This window comes from Dermochelys coriacea, chromosome 1 (genome assembly GCF_009764565.3).
Source record: "Dermochelys coriacea isolate rDerCor1 chromosome 1, rDerCor1.pri.v4, whole genome shotgun sequence".
NCBI lineage: Eukaryota > Metazoa > Chordata > Testudines > Dermochelyidae > Dermochelys > Dermochelys coriacea.
Genome location: NC_050068.2, coordinates 58876110 through 58895015, shown reverse-complemented (window position 1 = coordinate 58895015; position 18906 = coordinate 58876110). Strand labels below are relative to the sequence as shown.

The 18906-nt window shown below is 39.6% G+C and overlaps 1 protein-coding gene across 3 annotated transcripts in view; it reads right to left on the bottom strand.

Annotated features, from left to right (window-relative positions):
- Positions 1-371: 371 nt before the first annotated feature.
- Positions 372-18906, bottom strand: part of HTR2A (5-hydroxytryptamine receptor 2A) — a 54689-nt gene continuing 36154 nt past the window's right edge. For all 3 annotated transcript variants that reach the window (XM_043500523.1, XM_038410362.2, XM_038410331.2), the window contains one exon: positions 372-8272. In XM_043500523.1, the coding sequence (XP_043356458.1) occupies positions 7473-8272 (800 nt within the window). In that variant the 3' untranslated portion in view covers positions 372-7472. The remainder of the gene's footprint in view (positions 8273-18906) is intronic.

The window sequence follows — 18906 nt, the reverse complement described above, 5'->3', positions numbered from 1 at the left end:
AGAGGATACTAAATTGTGAAGAACAACAAATAAAAAGAAGAATCATATACAAGAATATAGCTGTTAGATTGTCTAACTGCTTGTAATAATTGGAAGCAAATGAATTTCACTGCAGTGAAAAAAAATCTAATAGAGACTTTTGTCTTGGAAAGATATTTTGGAGTTATAAAAATCCCAGGGTACAGTGGCAGTGAAGAAAGAAAACAGAATTGTATGTCCCCTGCTCTGTGTTACCCACATTCTTCCATATATTTCATGTTATAGCAGTCTCGGATGATGACCCAGCACATGTTGTTCATTTTAAGAACACTTTCCCTGCGGATTTGACAAAATGCAAAGGAGGTACCAATGTGAGATTTATAAAGATAGCTACAGCACTTGACCCCAGGTTTAAGACTCTGAAGTGCCTTCCAAAATCTGAGAGGGACAAGGTGTGTGTGGGGGTCCCGTTCACCTGTCCAGTGCTCTCGTGGACTGAGCCATGCACTGTCTGCCCACCCAGTGGTCTGGGGGGACCACCTGCCACACGGTGCTGGGGCCGCCCACCTGGTACTCTAAGGTGGGAGGGGGGCTGCCTGCCTGCCCAGTATCCTGAGGGGCCATGTGCCACCCACCCAGTACTGCGTGGGGTCGCACACTGCCCAGGGGAGGCTGTGCATCACTCAGTGCTCTGGAGCTGGGGGGAGGCTGCCAGCCCGGTGCTCGAGGGGGCCACGCGCTCTTCACCAGGTGCTCTAGGAGGAGAGGGGGATCTGGGCTTGGGGGGTAAGGGAGAGGGAGGGGCGGGGCCTCAGACCGAAGGGGTAGCCTGGCCACCCACCAACTCGTGTGCCAGAGATGCTTAACATTCGTATGCCCCTTCATGCTTTGGCCACCATTCCACAGGACATGCTACCAAAAATATTTAATACATTTCAATTGGTATTCTATTATTATTTAACAGTATGATTAAAACTGTGATTAATCAAGATTAATTTTTTAATCGCAACTTTTTTTGTTATCCCCCTTTTTTGAGATAACTGCGATTAATCGACAGCCCGATTAAATATTGATATGTATCTATTCTCCTTTTGCCCCGCTTCCACCCTAGATCCTAAGCATGTATGCTGAACCATCCTGTAGAATGGTACAGTTTACTCCTCTCTCCACTGCCACAAGTTCTGTCACCTGGTGTGGAGGGGAGACAGGGCCATGTCCCACTTCCTCTTCATCCTTCCTTGTCTCCTTTGGGTGATTATTGCCCAAATGAGCACATGCAGAGTAGTTCCTGAATACCCCTGAGTGCCTATACTAGTATTACAAAATTGCTAGTTAAAACATTGTTGTTTGCAGTATTGTTGGAGGGATGTTGGTTCCCGGATATTAGAGAGACAAGGTGGCTGAGGTAATATCTTTTACTGGACCAATTTATGTTGGTGAAAGAGACAAGTTTTGAGCTTACGCAGGTTTCGGAAGAAGAGTTCTAAAAGATAAACTAAAAGATAATACCTCACCCACCTTGTCTAGTTAAAACATATTAACACATTTTTAAACAAGATACAATTTCTTAGTCTAGAAATGGTTTTACACTGATGTAATCACACTGATTTAAATGGAGTTAATCCTGGTTTTCACAAGTGAAAGGCTCCAATCCTGCAAATACCGAAGCATGTGAATAACTTTACATGTGAGCAGTCCCACTGAGTTCAAATGAAAGAATCTGTCCTCTCAGCGTTTCATTATATTTGGTCCCTTCTGACCTTAGAATCTATGAATTTAAGATTCCTGGTGATACTGAAGTATGTGAAGATTTTATTAAATTAATAAATTTTTGGACATATTTATCATGCTATGTTAGAATCATTGTTATAACAGTTTACATTTTCAGGTGAAATAAAGGCCTCTCTGATAAAATGGCTGTGACCTAAGTAGCAATATCAGTGTCTCATAGAATGAGGTTCAAGCATACCTTAAAGTAGTTGTTCCTGGAATCTTGTTCTGTTTGCAAGATACATGATGCCAATACTAAAGTCATCTATAATTATGTGCCATGTGGTAAGTACTGTAACAAATTGGTTATGCACCCCAAAGAGCATCACTGCAGCACAGAAACCTGCCAAATATCATCTGCCATATTTTCAGCCGTTCAAGAATTCAGTTGTCCCCTGAAATCATGCAGTGATAAACTTGCAGACCAGACATCTCTTGTTTTACAGCTGAAACTGCCAGATGGATGAACCAGATGAATTCTCTTTCAACAATCAGGGCAAACTACATAATAAGTGTTAACTCAATTGAGGCATTTAAAAAAAAAAAAGAGGAATTCTGGTACCATGACTACTTCTTACAGTAAAGCAGTCTTCCTCTCTCTCCTCCTACACTCCCACAGAACTACATAACTATATGTAAACATTCACTGATACTGGAGTTGCAATATGCACTTTGCATAACATTGAAACAATCTGGGACTTTTATTTAATTCTAAATGGAATTTATCTACATCTGAATTCATTATAATGAACCCATGCTGCTGGACTGTAAAAGCTGATTTTTATTAGTGACTGAAAAAGCCAAATACCTGTATTCTTGTCCATTTGTAGCACTGTGGAATACTGTGCATATGAATTTTTCAGTGATGAATTAGTTGCAAAATAATACCTGGTTATTGTACTTATTGAAGAGTAAACTCCTTATCCATGCAGAAAGCAACAATTAAAGACTGCAATCGTCATTCAGATTTTGGATTCTATTATTTTGAACTACTACTGCCTATTGAATTGTCTACTTTAGTTGCCTTCTGTTCAGAGGTGGTGCTACCCCAGTAGGGGCCATAAGCAGGAATATTTTGCCTCCCACCCACCCACAAATAATAAAAAGCGAATGTGGGCTCCCCTGAGCTGCTCACAAGGGCCCTAAGCAATTGCTTAGTCTGGTTATGCCTAGTGCTGGCTCTGTTTCTGTTAAACCAGAACCCTTTTGTTTCACAAAACTGCAGCCTATTTATAGTGCGAACAAGCAGGATTTGTTTAAGACCTTGGTCCCAATTGACATTGCTAGGCCCAACTGTAACATAAATAATGAAGATGATGATAAGACTGATTTGAAAGACTGAAAATTGAGCTGCAGTGGTGGAAATCAGAATGGGTATGTGAAATATAGGTACTGGGTCTCATTCTTGACTCGTTACAGCAGTTTAAATCAGGAGTAATACCACTGAGGTCAATGGAATCACATTGGTGTGAAACTGGAGTAAGTGAAAGTAGGATCTGCCCAACATAGTGATGCTATAATATCTTAGTACGAACAAGTAGGATTTTATGGGATGATTTTTGGAACCAAGGTTTCCATCAGATACAGTTATCCCAGTGGTGCCCCACTGGTTAATGAGTAAAGGAGCCTTTTTTCCTTAATTGGATAATTTGTGAACAAGATGCAGCTAGATATTTTTAGCTGCACATTACAAAGCCTGGTGAAGCTCATGTGCTTATCACTGGGGTTTGAGAGGGCACTTTAAAAACCATCCTACTTTAACACACATTACAGTTGTAAATAAAATCATATGTACTGTATAATTAACAGTCTGATGTTTTAGGAAGGTGTTTGTTTTATGCACATGGCAGGAAGCAAAGCATTAAATGGTACAACACATTTTGATTGTTTATGATAATATTCACTTTAAAAAACTACCACACGATGGCGCTGTAGTCAAAGAGTTGAGGTAAAATTTATTTATATGTAAACTGCCTTTATATGGTAGTTTATTATGGCACTTAGTAATCTTACCTTTATAATACTCCCCTGAGTCAAATGAATTTGATAGGCTGATAAATAATGTAAGTAGCTTGTTGCTGGAATGGAGATATTTACAGTCAGATATTTATCGCTCATTCAAACAAAATACATTTCTGTTGTAGAGAAACACCTTCAGTTGAAAGGTAGAATGATCATAATTTCCATGTTTTTATTAGGTCATAAAGTTCCTTAAGGTGCTGTTCTGCTTTGTCTGACTCTAACAAGACATTTTAATATTTTTTTAACCTTCAGCAAACATAGTTCTCTTAAAATTTACCCAAACAAAAAAACCACTCCAATAACTTAAGACAAACTTCCAGTTTATAAAGGAACTGATGGCATTTGAGTGCTTTAATCTGCTTGGCTAGCAGTGGGATTTAAGATAACAATTAAACATTAGAGCACAATTTCACATTTTAATTTTTCAAAATACAACAAACATTCTTCTCTTGTGTTTATTTACATAAACATTTATATGTATTCAAAATATAATGCACCGTTATGCACCAATTACATACATACAGTACATGATTGGATGAATGGCATAGAAATGGAGGATTTTTTGTCCTACTGTATATAAAAATGGGCACAGTAGCCACAAACTAAGGAAATATTCTATAACAGAAGCTTAAAGTCACTGGACACTTTTCAGATGCTGTTGAAAAGTTATTAAATAGCAGAGGCTGGTTGAAACATTTTAGATGAAAGGTTTTTTTCCCTCAAAAATGCTGTTAGATTGCAAATGTTTCTCAGATCCAGGGTGGGAGAGAGAGAGAACCCCCCACCCCAAAATAGCCAACAGCCTGCTGATTCAGAGCACAGAGACTTGAAATTGGGTCCCCCACATCCCAGATGAGAGCCCTAACGGCTGAGTTAACCTAGGGTAGTGGTGGTGTGTGTCTCTCATTTTTTCATGAAAAATGTCACAAGTTCTCATTTTTCTCTGATGTGGAACTAAAACAAATGTCAAAGTCTTAATTTTTTTCATGAAGTGGAATAATTTCCCCCCTCCAGCCCTAGTAAGCAATACTGCATTTCAGTTCAGACAGTAGCTAGATATCAGCAGGGTGCTATAAATTCTGGTCTTGAAATTGTTAAATCCTGATGTCTACCAACAATAAAATTTATCTCTTAGTTGATATCTATTTATTAACTATCTTGCAAATCTATTACTGCAAACTAGGGGGCTGTTGTCCTTATTCAGGCAAAGCTTATTGAAGTCTATGGGAATATTGCAAGAGCAAGGCTGCAGGATCAGGTACAGTAGCAATCAAATTGTCAAAGATATTTATGAAGAGCCAGAGACATCCATCTTGTCTGTTATGCATTTCATCATCTTTGTTTAAAGAGGCTTCTTGGGCTAAAACTATTGTTCTCTCAGCATAAGCAACTATCGAGAGCTAATGAGATTAAAAATCAAGTATCATATGTCCATGTCTTGTACATTGCTTTCTAATGGAAAGGTAAATTCTCTATTACCTAGATGAATTAATTAAAAGGACACTGTGAGGTAGCATAGGTCTAAAATATAGATTTTATTTTAATAAGTTTTAAAGAACCATATATAAATAGACATCCTTTAATGAAATGTAAAACAATTAATTAAAATCACTTGTTTAGACTGCAACATTTCCCTTCAGTTTGCAACCTGAGCAATGCAACATTGTAATAGTGATGTTAGAGACAGAAAATGAAATTTTCTAGAAATGGGGAGTCTGCTTTTATTGGCTAAGCTGAATAAAATACAGAAAATAAACAGTATAAACAGTGGAAATTAAATGCTCAGTTATGTCTGTAAAGCACAGCCCAGTGGTGGATATTGTATGAAGAAGCACTCACCCACTCAGAAGCTTCAGAAAATATTGTGCTTCAGGTAAACACCATGATCTCCTAGACATGCACTAGCAGTGAGTAATGATTGCACTGAAGGCAGTGCAGACTGAAATGTGACTTGTTCTTTGCACCAGGGAAGGCTCCTATGACTCATCCCACCATGCACTTGGTGCAAGGCCGCAATAGGCACTAAATTAGATTTTTAACATTATTTCATTTTTCATCATCTAAGGGAATTTGGTTTGGGGCCAAATGCTAAAGTCCTCACTCAGTATTTACTCATTCCTTATACTGGTGAAACTCAGTGTCTTAATGAAGACATAACTTTTGACCTAATAGTGACCCTTTATTTTCAGTGATAGGCTCTAAAACTGGACTGTACCTTGCTTTTCTTATACCTGTTTGTAAAATTCATGTAATTGTCTAGTATTTGGATGCAATCTTGCAGATAGTAGCAACAGCTGTAATTTTACTCCCACACGGAATACTACTGGGTTCAATGGAAACACATGCTATACCTGGTAGTAAATGTTTGCATGATTAGGCCTTTTTATCAAAGTAAAATATGGATGCTTTTTAAATAATCTAACTATCCTGCCATTTAAATCTGTGCAGGTAGAATCCTACACCATTTGCAGAATCTCATTATTTTCAGTGGGCCTCCACAAAATGTAAGGATCTGCCCAGACATCCCTCATTAAGATTGTAGCCAAATAATGCAAGGAGCCCAGCATTCCTGAGGAACCCTCTAACAACAGCAAAACAGTTTGCATATGTGATGGAGGAAAACCAAATTCTAGTAAGAAAAAACACTTCTTTTTCAGTCTTCTAATTATTCTCAGTATAGAAACATTAAAACAAAACAAGGAACACAAATGGGTAAAGATATTCTATTGAAGCCCACTCCTTACTCATGCAGAATGCCCATTGAAGTTGTTAATATTTGAAACCTATGGGAGCTGTGAAGAGAAATGTCAACGGGATTAAGCCTGAAATTATTTAGCAGTGTTGGGCCTGATTTTTTACTCTGTTACCTCACTTACACTGTTGTAAAATCAGTATAATGTAGTAGAGAACCAAGCTCAATAGAGGCTTTTTGTAATAGTATATTTTAAAGTCTAAACCAGTGCACGTGAAACATTCAGAATAGGGGATAAAATGAAATAGAAAGTAGAGTTCAATAATGTTTGTAGTGACAAAGGAACATTCAAATTTAATTTACTTTTGAAGAGAACTAACTTAAAGTACAGAACAAATGGTAGAAAGGCCAACAACATTTCAGAATTGTAATTGGAAAGGAAAAATATCCATAAAAACACCAATTTTTTCACATAGTTGATCTATACAGGTTTTCAGAGCATTTTCTTTAATATTTATTTTATTTTAAATATATATCCATAAATTAACTGATGTTTTCTTTTCCTGTAAAATCCTGTAAAGTGCGCATTCAGTTAATGATAATAAAATTACATTGTAGCAAGACAAATTAATTCAAACGTAACCAGCAAGTAAACCAAACAATAGCTTTGTTTTCATTTGCAGAAGGAAAAGAAACACTTTAATTTCGTCACAGCCCATGATATAATAATACAATAAATTGCATTTTTCTTTAAGAAATATATTATTTAGGATACTAAAAAAATAAGTTTAATAAAGCCTGTACTTAAAACAGCTGAAATACTGTGTGAAAAAAATGCACATTTGATAGCATTTTAACCCTGTTTGCAATCAACGTGAGTATGTGATGCTACTGAAGTTCTCTTAGACAGGGCTAATTTTCCTAAGCTATCAAAGCTTCTCAGAGTTAGGTGAAGTTTTCTGAGTACATACCATTGGTTGCCATGGCAGCTGTTGACAGGCTAGCAGAGTCACACACAACTAACCTTTTCGCTGTCTGGGCTAATACTGCCCTTTGAGGTACTATCTAAAGGATGTATTCCAATTGTAACCATAGAATAATCCTTGGCCATCACTTTAGCCTCTTTTTTTAAACTCTTCATTTGTGCTAGCTGGAGTTGGCTGGAGTTGTACGCTAAAGCAGGTATGGTGTTCACTAAAATCAGCTGTAAAGGCTTCTTCTCCTCCTTGTATTGACACTGAATATAACGTGAGAAAGCAGAACGGTAGGTTTTATTGAACAATGTGTATACTAATGGGTTGACAGCTGAAGAAAGGTAGCCAATCCAGACAAATACATTAAGCAGTCCTCCAATGACTTCTTCATTGCAAGATTTCTTGCAAATGACTGCCATCACATTGGTGATGAAAAACGGGCACCACATCACAACAAACAGAAAGAAGACGATACCAAGTACCTTGGAAGCTTTTTGTTCATTACTGATTGACTGCATAGTCCTCCTTCCTGAATTCCCCAGCTCTCTGTTTAAAGAGCGTTGAAAGAGTTTCTCTGATGACAGAGAACTTTGAGGGAGAAAACTAAATGAAGTAAACTTGGTCTTTGTGCCAAGGTCATTAATGCATAAGGTAGCTTCTTTCTGAAGTGATTTTATAGTTAAAAAATAGGTGACCACCATGATGGTTAAAGGAATGAAGAATGCCACAAAAGAGCCTATTAAGACAAAGCTCTCATCAGCCAGCAGGCAGCTACCTTTCTTGAACACTTTGGAATCATCTTGTAGTCCAAACACAGGTACTGGCATTGAGATACCTGAAGATTGGTTAGAAAAAAGAAATAGAGAATTTCATGTACATTAATTATAAATAAATAAATACCAAAAAATACACATCATTTGACAAAACATGAAGAAGTGTGGTATACAGTTACTCGGCATAACCTATAACTGATACAAAGAGGTTAGATTAAAAGACATTCCAAAACTAATTCAAAGCACTCCCCAGGGCCTCCAACTCATGTGCAACAGTCTGCTGATTCCATTCCTGTCTCACCCTTTGAGCTAGGACCACAGGGAAAGAATGCTGTTTGTACATTTTGTCTTGGAACATGTAGTTTTTGGAAGAGAAGCTTCTGTTTGGAGTGTTACTATTGTCACAACCCTAGTAGAGCTCCCCTGAGCTGGACACTCACCAGATTGCTGGGTTTGGGTCCCACCACACACTGTACTCTTAAGATTCCCATGGTCTAACCAGGCTGCAGCAATGTCTTTTTCCCTGGCCTCCCTGGCACAATTTGTAGGCACAGGCTCTCTGTCTGATACCCTTTTGTGGAAATAGGGCCTCACAGCCCAGCTGGCTTAGGCCAATAGGACCAGTGCTGACCTGCTAATCTCCCCAGGAGTTTAAGAACACCTTTTCCCAGAACACCAGGCTTGTGGGCACTTTGAGTTTACAGGTCACCTCTTCAGGGGCATGAAGCAAAGACCATTGGTCTTTGTGCCAAGGTCATTAATGAATAAGGTAGCTTCTTTCTGAAGTGATTTTATAGTTAAAAAATTTCTGTGAACACAAACAGTGTGGATGCAAACAGACACACAGGCTTTGTAAGGGTTCCAGAAACCAATCAACTTTTTTACTTTAGCTAGCACAAGAAATATACAGACCTAGACAAAACAATAAAATGCCTGTACATCGTTCCCTGCCTAGTTTCCTCATCACTCTAGAGCATACTTTGGGCTAAGGCCAAGTCCTCTAAGGAGTCCAGGATACCCCTCCAGCATGTGGTTTCTCTGATACTTGCTCACTCACTCTCTCCCCTTGCTGCACTCAGGTTTCTTCTTCTGTGGCTGGTTTTGCAATTAAAAAGACCCCTCTGCTACAAAAGCATACCCCTCTGTTCCTCTCTTCTGCCCACACTTCTTTTGTCTCTGAGTATCTTTCTGGATTCCTTCCAAGTCTCTCAGGGCTAAAAGTCCTGTGACTGGCCTGGGTCAGCTGACTTGGGCTCACAAGGGTTTGAGCTGCAGGGCTAAAAATTGTATAGACATCCGTGCGTGGCCTGGAGCCTGAATTTTGGGACCCTTACTTGGTCCCAGAGCTCGGTCTGGAACCTGAGCCCCAGCATCTTCACAGCTCTTTTTCAGCCAGGAGCCTGAGCCCCAGCCCCATGAACCCGAGTGTAGACGTACCCTCAGGCTGTGTGATAAAGACCCAGTGCTAACAATTGATCTCTTAGTTCTTTTGTTTGGGGATTTTCCACTCTCCAAATTCCAGTCCCCTGCAGAGAAATTGGAGAAAACTGGATTAATCTAGGCAGGAGTTAGTTTCTAGGTAAGATCTATTTAGGTCCTGATAGAGTGTAAGAATTGGCCTATTCGTGAATAGACATGTCAGCACCACTCCCATGTCTCCTTAGTACAAGGAGTGCTAGTAAAAGAGTCATAAAACATAAGGGCACAGGCAGGTTATAAAATCAAACTGGAATTCATAAGTTATACGTAGACAGATTCCCCAAATTGTCACAACTATCCTAGAAAGGGGCTGCAGTTACCCTTGCAGAGGCCTGGTTGAGAGGGGTAGGAGAGAGAACAGGACCCGCAAATGCCGGGGTGGAGTTGATCTTTGGTCAGGTAGGGCCACATCCTCTCTTCCTGGCTGACAGTTTGGCTGTCTTTGTACCACACAATCCCCTTTACAAAACCTGTCCCTGGTGTAGGACTGAATATTGCTTCTCCTATAGAGCTGTCGTCTAATGGGCTTGATGAAGGTGAAAAGGTCCAAGGTGAATGGAGTTTACCACTTCGCCCTGCGACTTATTACATGACTGTAACTCAACATACGTTTCAAGGAAAGACAGCTAACGTTTGCGCTGCTGTCTTTTCTCCTCAGGGGTTCTGCTGGGAGAGAGCAATTTGAAGTTGCTCATAGTGCTCCAAAGGAGCCCCATTGACCTAGGAGTCTGGGGGATGCACGAATCCCAGGCTGCCTTATTGCTGGTGAACCAGTGGTGCCCAGGGCTCAGTGTTACCCATATAGTTCACCCCTTCTCTGATTACTACTATCATCCCTGCCAAGGTTGACTTGACCTGAACTTGAACTGTACCAAAAACTGCAGGCATTTCAATAAGAAGACCATGGGAAGTTATCCTCAGGCCTCCTACAAAAGATTTATTCTCCCCACTGCACATCACTCAGTATTTTTAGCCTAGTCAGAAGCTCTTAGTCAGAGTGCTTTAAATCTTCAACTGAAAAAGGCCCAGCTGCAGCCTTAACTCTCCACAGCAGCCCCAGAAAGAAGGGAGGAGGCAATGTGGATTACAACTGAGAAAAGCATTTAAGAGAGCAGCAGGAGGTGGAGGGCAATTTTGAAAATAATGACAAGAGGGTCCAGGTTTCAGAGGCGTGATCACTACTATCCTTGTTGATGTCAAGACTTTTATGACACAATTTCACACATGCAAACTTACCCTACTGGGCAAAAAGAAAAGGAGTACTTGTGGCACCTTAGAGACTAACAAATTTATTAGAGCATAAGCTTTCGTGAGCTACAGCTCACTTCATTGGATGCATTTACTTGAAGTGAGCTGTAGCTCACGAAAGCTTATGCTCTAATAAATTTGTTAGTCTCTAAGGTGCCACAAGTACTCCTTTTCTTTTTGCAAATACAGACTAACACGGCTGCTACTCTGAAACCTACTGGGCAAGAAAACCTGGGTTTTCTGAAGGAGACTAAGGGGGTAAAGCACCCAACTGCTATTGGCTTTCAATGGGAGTTGTGCATCTAACTCCCCTGAAAGACAATCCCACTCTCTATGTTCAACTTCTTCAAGTAGAAAAATGGAGGTGAAGAAGACTTGTCCGGTATTTGGGGACAAATTCTGCCCTAGTGTTCACCCCTCCCCTCCTAGGAAAGTTCTTCTTGGCTAGCAGGTAGTGTGCTCTGTCTGCTGCTCATTAGTCCCTTGATTGTTACATTGTCCACCCTTTGGTTTGTTTTTGTCCATCTATTGTCTGTCATCCTGAGCTCCTTAAGGCAAGGAGCATCTCTTTAGTTCACGTGTGTACAGTGCCTAGCACAGTGGAGCTCTGATATGTGATTTGAGCCCCTAAGCGCTACCACAGTCCACACTGATCATAGTAATTAATAACATAATGTTACACATTAACTTTAATGCCATTGTTTGGAATTATCAATGCCTGTAGTAACACAGGAAGGCTTTTTATTCTGTTAATACTAAGGTTATTTATTTATCTTAACAGCTCAAAATTGAGAGTCATAGTGACGGCATCCACCATGTTACAAAAAAAGTGCCACTCTTATCTGTGCAGAACAGAATTTGATGGCAGGCTTGTGGTTTTGCCCTAACTATTTCTGTTGAATTGTTACAGAAACCTAATCACTCAAACATAACCTACACTGAGTTATTGAAAGAAGTGTCAACCTCATGGAGAATTTTACAGCAAGGGATCAATATGACTAGAACCTCATGCAACCCAGCTGAAGTTACAGGGTATGTAACTCAGGACATATTTCAGACCCACAGACCTAGTCAATTCTACATTAATAGGAATCTACTAGAAATATATTTGTATGTGATATTTGAGTAATTAGGGGCCCAATTGTGTGAGGTGCTGAGTACCTGCTGTGAGATGCTGAGCTTTCTCAATTCCAATTGACTTCATTGGCAAATTGAATGAGACAGCTCAACAGCTCATTATTAGGCTTTAGGCATATACAAAAATACACCAATCAGAGCAATACCATAAGTTCCCCCATCTAGTTCTGCCTTGTACAGATAACCGCAGTTCTCTTTTTCTCACTTGATTCAAGGAACTATTGTGAGCTGTGTAGATAAAATACAAAACAGTATCGACAGAACAGAGTCCGTGCATTGCTACAGAGCATAATGTTTCAAAAGAGCAGAAGTGCTATTAAGATGGTTAACAGTCCTAGAAAGTTGAAAATTCTCAGCATAACTTCAGGCTTTTTCAAGTACAAAGCCAGAGTCAAACTTGTGAAATGGTAAAACATCACGAACAAATAATCCAGTCATTCTAGTCCAGTCCATTCATCCAGTCTAATCCAGTCATTAAATGGGCATCATAAAATGTCAAAGATTCATTCATGAGAACTGGGATAAAGGCATTGGCAGATTTCCAGTGTCACAGTTTACTACTTCAGTGATTGGTAAGGAGCTTTATTATCCGTCTGTTTTGTTTGCTGTTGGCGATTTCTGGAGAATTGACAGCTTCTTAAATTCAGATTTCTTGCTTTCAAATAACCTCATCACTGTTACTGAGTGGTCACTATCTTCAGTTTTTAACTGCAGTTTTCCCATTCCATTGCAGTTCCCTTACCAAATGTAATAAATAAGATTCACAATATAGATTTGGCATTGCCAGATGTAGCTGTTATATCTGTATTGTGCAAAATTAATCTTCAATTTTAATGATGCTCCAGCCACGTGGTTAATGGCTGTGCTATGTTCTATTGTATGGGAGACCCCAAGTTTGATTCCTAGTCCTGTTCTTTCTTTTTCTGCATTGGCAGAGGCTGGAAATGCTGCCAGATATTAAGAGGCAGGAAGTCTTACATTGCTCAACAACAAGTTTTCTGGTTAATTAAAGTGTGTGAATGACAGAATCTAATTAGGCAAAGAGAGTAAATTCAAAAGCAACAAATTTAAAATGATTAATAAAAGGAAATAACACAATACATAATTAACCTGCGAAACTCACAGCTAAGGCTATTATTTTAGTAGGTGTTTTAAACAGGATCACATGTTTATATGATTAAGAATGCCATCCACATTTACACTAGCTGGGATACAACTATAAAGGACATCCTAACTCATGCTTCAGGAGCGCATAAAGGAACAGTTCTGGTCTAAATTTTAATCATTAATTTATTGATTGATTTATAAAATACACGTGTTTATAGAAGTTAACAATCATAAATTAAAAATAGAATTGACAAAAGTTAACTCAAAAATAATTCCCTCTCCCACCAATCTACTCTGTGCAAGATGCTTACTATGGAAAAGCCTGAGCAAATAGATAGGCAATGCAGCATTTCCTAAAGAACAACAAATTTAAGCTTTTTGGAAACAATGGGGAAGCAAATTCCAGACTTTTGGCTCCCCCTCTGCGAATGTCTTGCTCCTTGCCTTCTGGGGGACTTTTAGCAAGTGTATTCCAGTGCATGTTTGTACAGGTGGTCTCTAGGGATGCATCTTACTCACTGAAACTAATGGCAATACTCCCATTGACTTAAGTGGTGCAAGGTAAGGCCCTAAGGTAGCCAAAAGCCAAATTACACAGGACTTTATAAAACTGGACTTTACACAGAGCTTTGTAGGATTCTACCCTGAGAAACAAATGGGCAACCAGTGCAATATACAGAGCAAAGGTGTGTTATGCAATATATGAAGAACACCATTAAGTAAGGGCCTAATCCAAAGCCCATTGAACCAGTGGAAAGACTCCTATTGATGAATTTTGAATCAGGCCTTAACTGGGTGACCACATTCCATATAAGCCATGGGTTCTCCAAGGATAGCTCCCTGGGGTATACATTACAGTTATCCAGACTTAGCACTGACCAAACACTTTACACGGGATCTGTATTTGATAACAAAGACTCAACTTTTATCATGCATTACAGGAACTCGCTGAGTTTATCCTGTAGGATGCAGACCAATTCGTTTATCTCTTCTTGATGATCCAGACATGAAGCATCTCACACCTTACAATGTCCTTGCTCCCATATCCTTGCTCTTGGTGACTCTGTGGATTTATATTAAGAGGCATAGGAAATGTCCTGAATCTTCACATCTCAAGATCAGATAAATCAGTTTCAAAGCTCAAGATGTAATCACTGATGCAGAAGCTCACCCAATACTACTAGCTGACAAAGAGCAGGGAGGGCAATATTTTGAAAACTGAATATGTATTATAAATATTATACTTCCTGTGGTTTAAGGGGATTTATTTATGATTTAAACCCAACTGAAAAGTGACTGTCCAAAACTCTAGGTGCTTTTAACAAACCATAGAACATAATGCATACAAAAGCAATAAGTGATAAATCCTCAACCACATGGCACAACTAGACCAACAAAAAGGCTATCTCAATATATCAAATTTCAACTACTCCAAATCAAAACAATACTAACCGTCATGCATTTCTCCCCATGAGAAATGAGAGATTATGAGAAATTATGAGAAAATTGATAAAGGGCATGGTTTACTGGTATTCCCTGGCTGCTTTGCAGACACACAGAAACCATAAACTGAGTTTAACTGGATGAGTAAACTTGAGTTTACAGCTGCTTTGCAAAACCAGCATAGCACAAAACAGCTAGAGTGTAGCAGTGAATCTGAGCTGGAATTTGCAACATGTTCTAAACATCAACAGATTTGAGCTATGCTGAATAAAGGGGTGGAGAATGGAGTGAATTGTAAAGTCTCAAGGTCCCCTCAACACCCTGCCATCAGTTCCCTCTCATTTAAATCTGGGAGCTCCAACTCTCAAGGTCCGTCACTTCAGCAGTGTTAATTTAAATTGGTCTTTGATACTGTCTGAGCACTGTTACATACATTTAAGAACTGTCTGAAGTACTATAAACACATTTTTAAATTTTATCTGTAACAAAATTATGCCCCTTTGATCACCTCTAAAGTAAAAAAAAAATCACCTGCCTAAATCTTGCCCATCACCATATTTCAGACATATTCAAGCTATGGGCCAAATTGTGGCCAGCGATGGGGACCCTGCAGAGTTGCACTGCCTGGAGGGAACTCAGGGAGGGATTGTTATTCAGGGAAGTGCAATCTGTCCTTCAAGCAGCTCAGTGTGTCCAGGTTTCCCCACTTTTTGGAATGGTGTAATTTGCTCCCTGCAAAATACTTGGCCTTCTCTGCCAGCTGGTGCCTCTTTTGGAGTGATGTGTACCCACAGGATGCCCACAGGAAGTATCCTCTGTCCTCCTTTGAGTGCAGCATCTGCAACTGTGATTGGTCCTTGCATTGGGAGCACATGGGTGGGGAAAGCTGCTTGGGCACTTTCCTTTACACACCCACACAAGGGCCACTCACAGTCTGGCTCTGGCTTTCTACTGGACACATGCAAGTTATACAACACAAGTTATACCATTATATGAGCATTTTTTATATGTTTATCTGACTTTTGTATGAATCCAAATGTATTCTCTGAAACCCTGCTCAGCTCTGGTAATGACAAACCTCTCTCTTTTATGTTATAATTTCATCTCTGCCCAAATGCTGCCAGCCTTATATTAACTCAAGTTCCAGCAATGCATTTCTTAGAACAAAAGCATCCAGCCTAGCCTGAGACAGCAGGGGCTGCACTTCCATTCTCCTCTTCTGTTCACATTGCACCAAATCCCATTCTGCACCAGCTAATTACAGCTTAATAATGTTGGTAATCAGAGAGGGGCGGTTTGGCATCTCTTTGCCCTTGGTTGGCAATATTTTGGGGTCACAGCTTCCAATCCTATCCAGGCCACTTCATCCCTCCCTCGTAAAGAGTCAGTTCCATGAAGTTCATGTTTGGTTTAGACCATGAAAACGGAGATGAAGATTTTCAAAGCTGCCTAGGGGATTCCATTGGGAATCGGGTGTCCAAAATCTCTAGGTGGTTTGAAAATCTCCACCTGAGGTTCTGTCTGCTCTGTGTGAACCTTAAACATCTCAAGGCTGTTTTACTAAGTGTAGTGTAAATTTCCGCTCACTCACTGTTGGACAGTGCATAATATGCTGCTACCCTGTACCCTAGGAAGTGACTGCATTTCAATGTGTGTGTGTTTATTATTATTTCTTCCACAAATCCACAGAAAATATCATCTTTCAGATGGATTTCATATACAGCTAGTAGGACACAATGCCTGATACTATTTCCTTTTAATATTTCAATATTCCCTACAGAGATACAGGACAGTATTCCCTGACATCTTCCCCTAAGGTGCCCTCTACACAAGGGAGTGTACAATAAAGAAAAACATTGCTCCTAAATTTTCCATATTACTCCCTCTAGTCATAACTTACTTTTATATACAAGTACACATGACTGGTTTTATCTAACTCTGACCTGGAAGATTTTATGAATTCATATAAATCATTTAATATTACTGGCAGAGCAAATTATTTAAGACTTTTCTCACCCCTTTAACTTTCACTTACAGTAACCTGATTCCAGCTGGAATATTATATCATATAACTACTGAAGTGACTTTGTTTTCTGCTGTCCATGAGAACTTTCAGAAAGCATATTGTTTAGCCCATCAAGAGATATATACATTTACTTTTCTGTGCGGCTTGAAGAAATTATTGTAAATTATTGCAATATAATGCGAGATATTGTGCATTATGGAACAAGTCAAGACTGAAGGTTTGTCTACACTGCAATCAGGAAGTGTGATTCATGCACATGGGTAAAACTAGCCCATGCCACAGCCGATGCTGCCAGCTGCTTCCCTACTATTATTACCCAATCTAGTTAGATCAAAGCTACCTTGAGTATGTCTACATGTGCCACAGTTACACCTTCTGATTGTACTGTAGACATAGCCTGAGACTCTGCCCCAAAATGTTTACAGTCTGTGTCCTTAGATCTACAGCTTGTTTCATGCAGGTACAGAGGCACCTGCATAGAGTAGTTTGTAGGACTGGGAGTGTGTTAAACAAGAACAAACCAGGAGAAGATGAACGCTATAGGGAGGGGTTAGATAAGAGTGAAGACAATATGATTACCAAGTCACCGGGATGACTAAAGCATGCATCTTGAGGTTTACAGTTTTTAAATAGACTAAAGTTTATAAATCTCTTAAAGAAGGTTTGAGAAGGGATTTAAAGGAGGAGAGTTCTCTGTGAATCGGAAATAAGACCATGGCATAAACAGGTTTGGGGTCTGAACCAAACCCCAGTGAAGTAATTGGAAAGACTCCTGTAGCCTTAGGAAGTTGAAATATAGAGCACAAATATCTTCTGATATGGACACATTAGGATTTGAGTTGATCACATTTCATAAACTTAGCAGGATTTGCCTTAGTCTGTGTTCAGAAGGGAAGCCTTCAAGGGAACAAGAGAGTTGCAGGAAGTTGTGCTGTCTAGTCATTAAAGTGCAGGACAGGGAAGTAGGAGATCGGAAGTGTTGATTGGCTGTGCCACTATCCAGAAGTACTATTTTTTGGAGCAGTATTCCTAATGTCATGTCTACACTGGAGCTGGAAGGCGAAATTTCCAGTTTGATTACACATAGAACCATAGAAATGTAGGGCTGGAAAGGACCTTGAGAAGTCATCTTCTCCATCCCCCTGCACTGAGACAGGACCTAAACCACCCCTGACAGGTGTTTGTCTAAGTTGTTCTTAAAAACCTCCAGTGACAGGGATTCCACAACCTCCCTTGGAAGTCAATTCCAGTACTTAACTGTCCTTAAAGTTAGGAAGTTTTTTCCTAATATCTAACCTAAATCTCCCTTACTACAGATTAAGCCCATTACTTTTTGTCCTACCTTCAGTGGACATGGAGAACAATTGATCACTGTCCACTTTATAACAGCCCTTCACATATTGGAAGATTGGCATTATGTCTCCCATCAGTCTTTTTTCCTCAAGACTACACATATTTAGTTTTTTAACCTTTCCTCATAGGTCAGGTTTTTTAACGCTTTTTATAATTTTTGTTGCTCTTCTCTGGACTCTCTCCAATTTTTCTACATCTTTCCTAAAGTGTGGCACCCAGAATTGGACACAATACTCTAGCTGAGGCTTTACCAGTGCTAAGGAAAGCAGAACAATTACTTCCTGTGTCGTACATATGACACTCCTGTTAATACACTCCGTAATGATATTCACTTTTTTTTGCAACTGCATCACATTGTTGACTCATATTCAATTTGTGATCCACTATAACTGCCAGATCCTTTTCAGCACTACTCCCACCTAGCCAGATATTCCCTATGTTATAGTTGTGCATTGACTTTTCCTTTCTAAGTAAAGCACTTTGCACTTCTCTTTATTGAATTTAATATTGTTGATTTCAAACAAATTCTCCAATTTGTCAAGGTCAGTTTTAGTTCTAATCCTGTGTTCCCAAGTGCTTGCCACTCCTCTCAGCTTGGTGTCATCAGCGAATTTTATAAGCATACTTTCCACTCCATTATCCAAGTCATTAATTTTGAATACTACTGGACTCAGGCCTGACCCCACTAGATACAGCCTCCCAGTTTGACAGTGAACCATTGATAACTACTCTTTGAGCATGGTTCTTCCCTCATGCCGCCTTCTTATAGTCATTTAATCTACACCACATTTCTCTTGTTTCCTTGTGGGAATGGCATGTGGCAGCTTCTGATCGAGCTAGCACGCTAAGCCTGAAGTGGAGGCTAGCTGCCCTGTGGATGATACCATGTGAGACCCTAGGTAC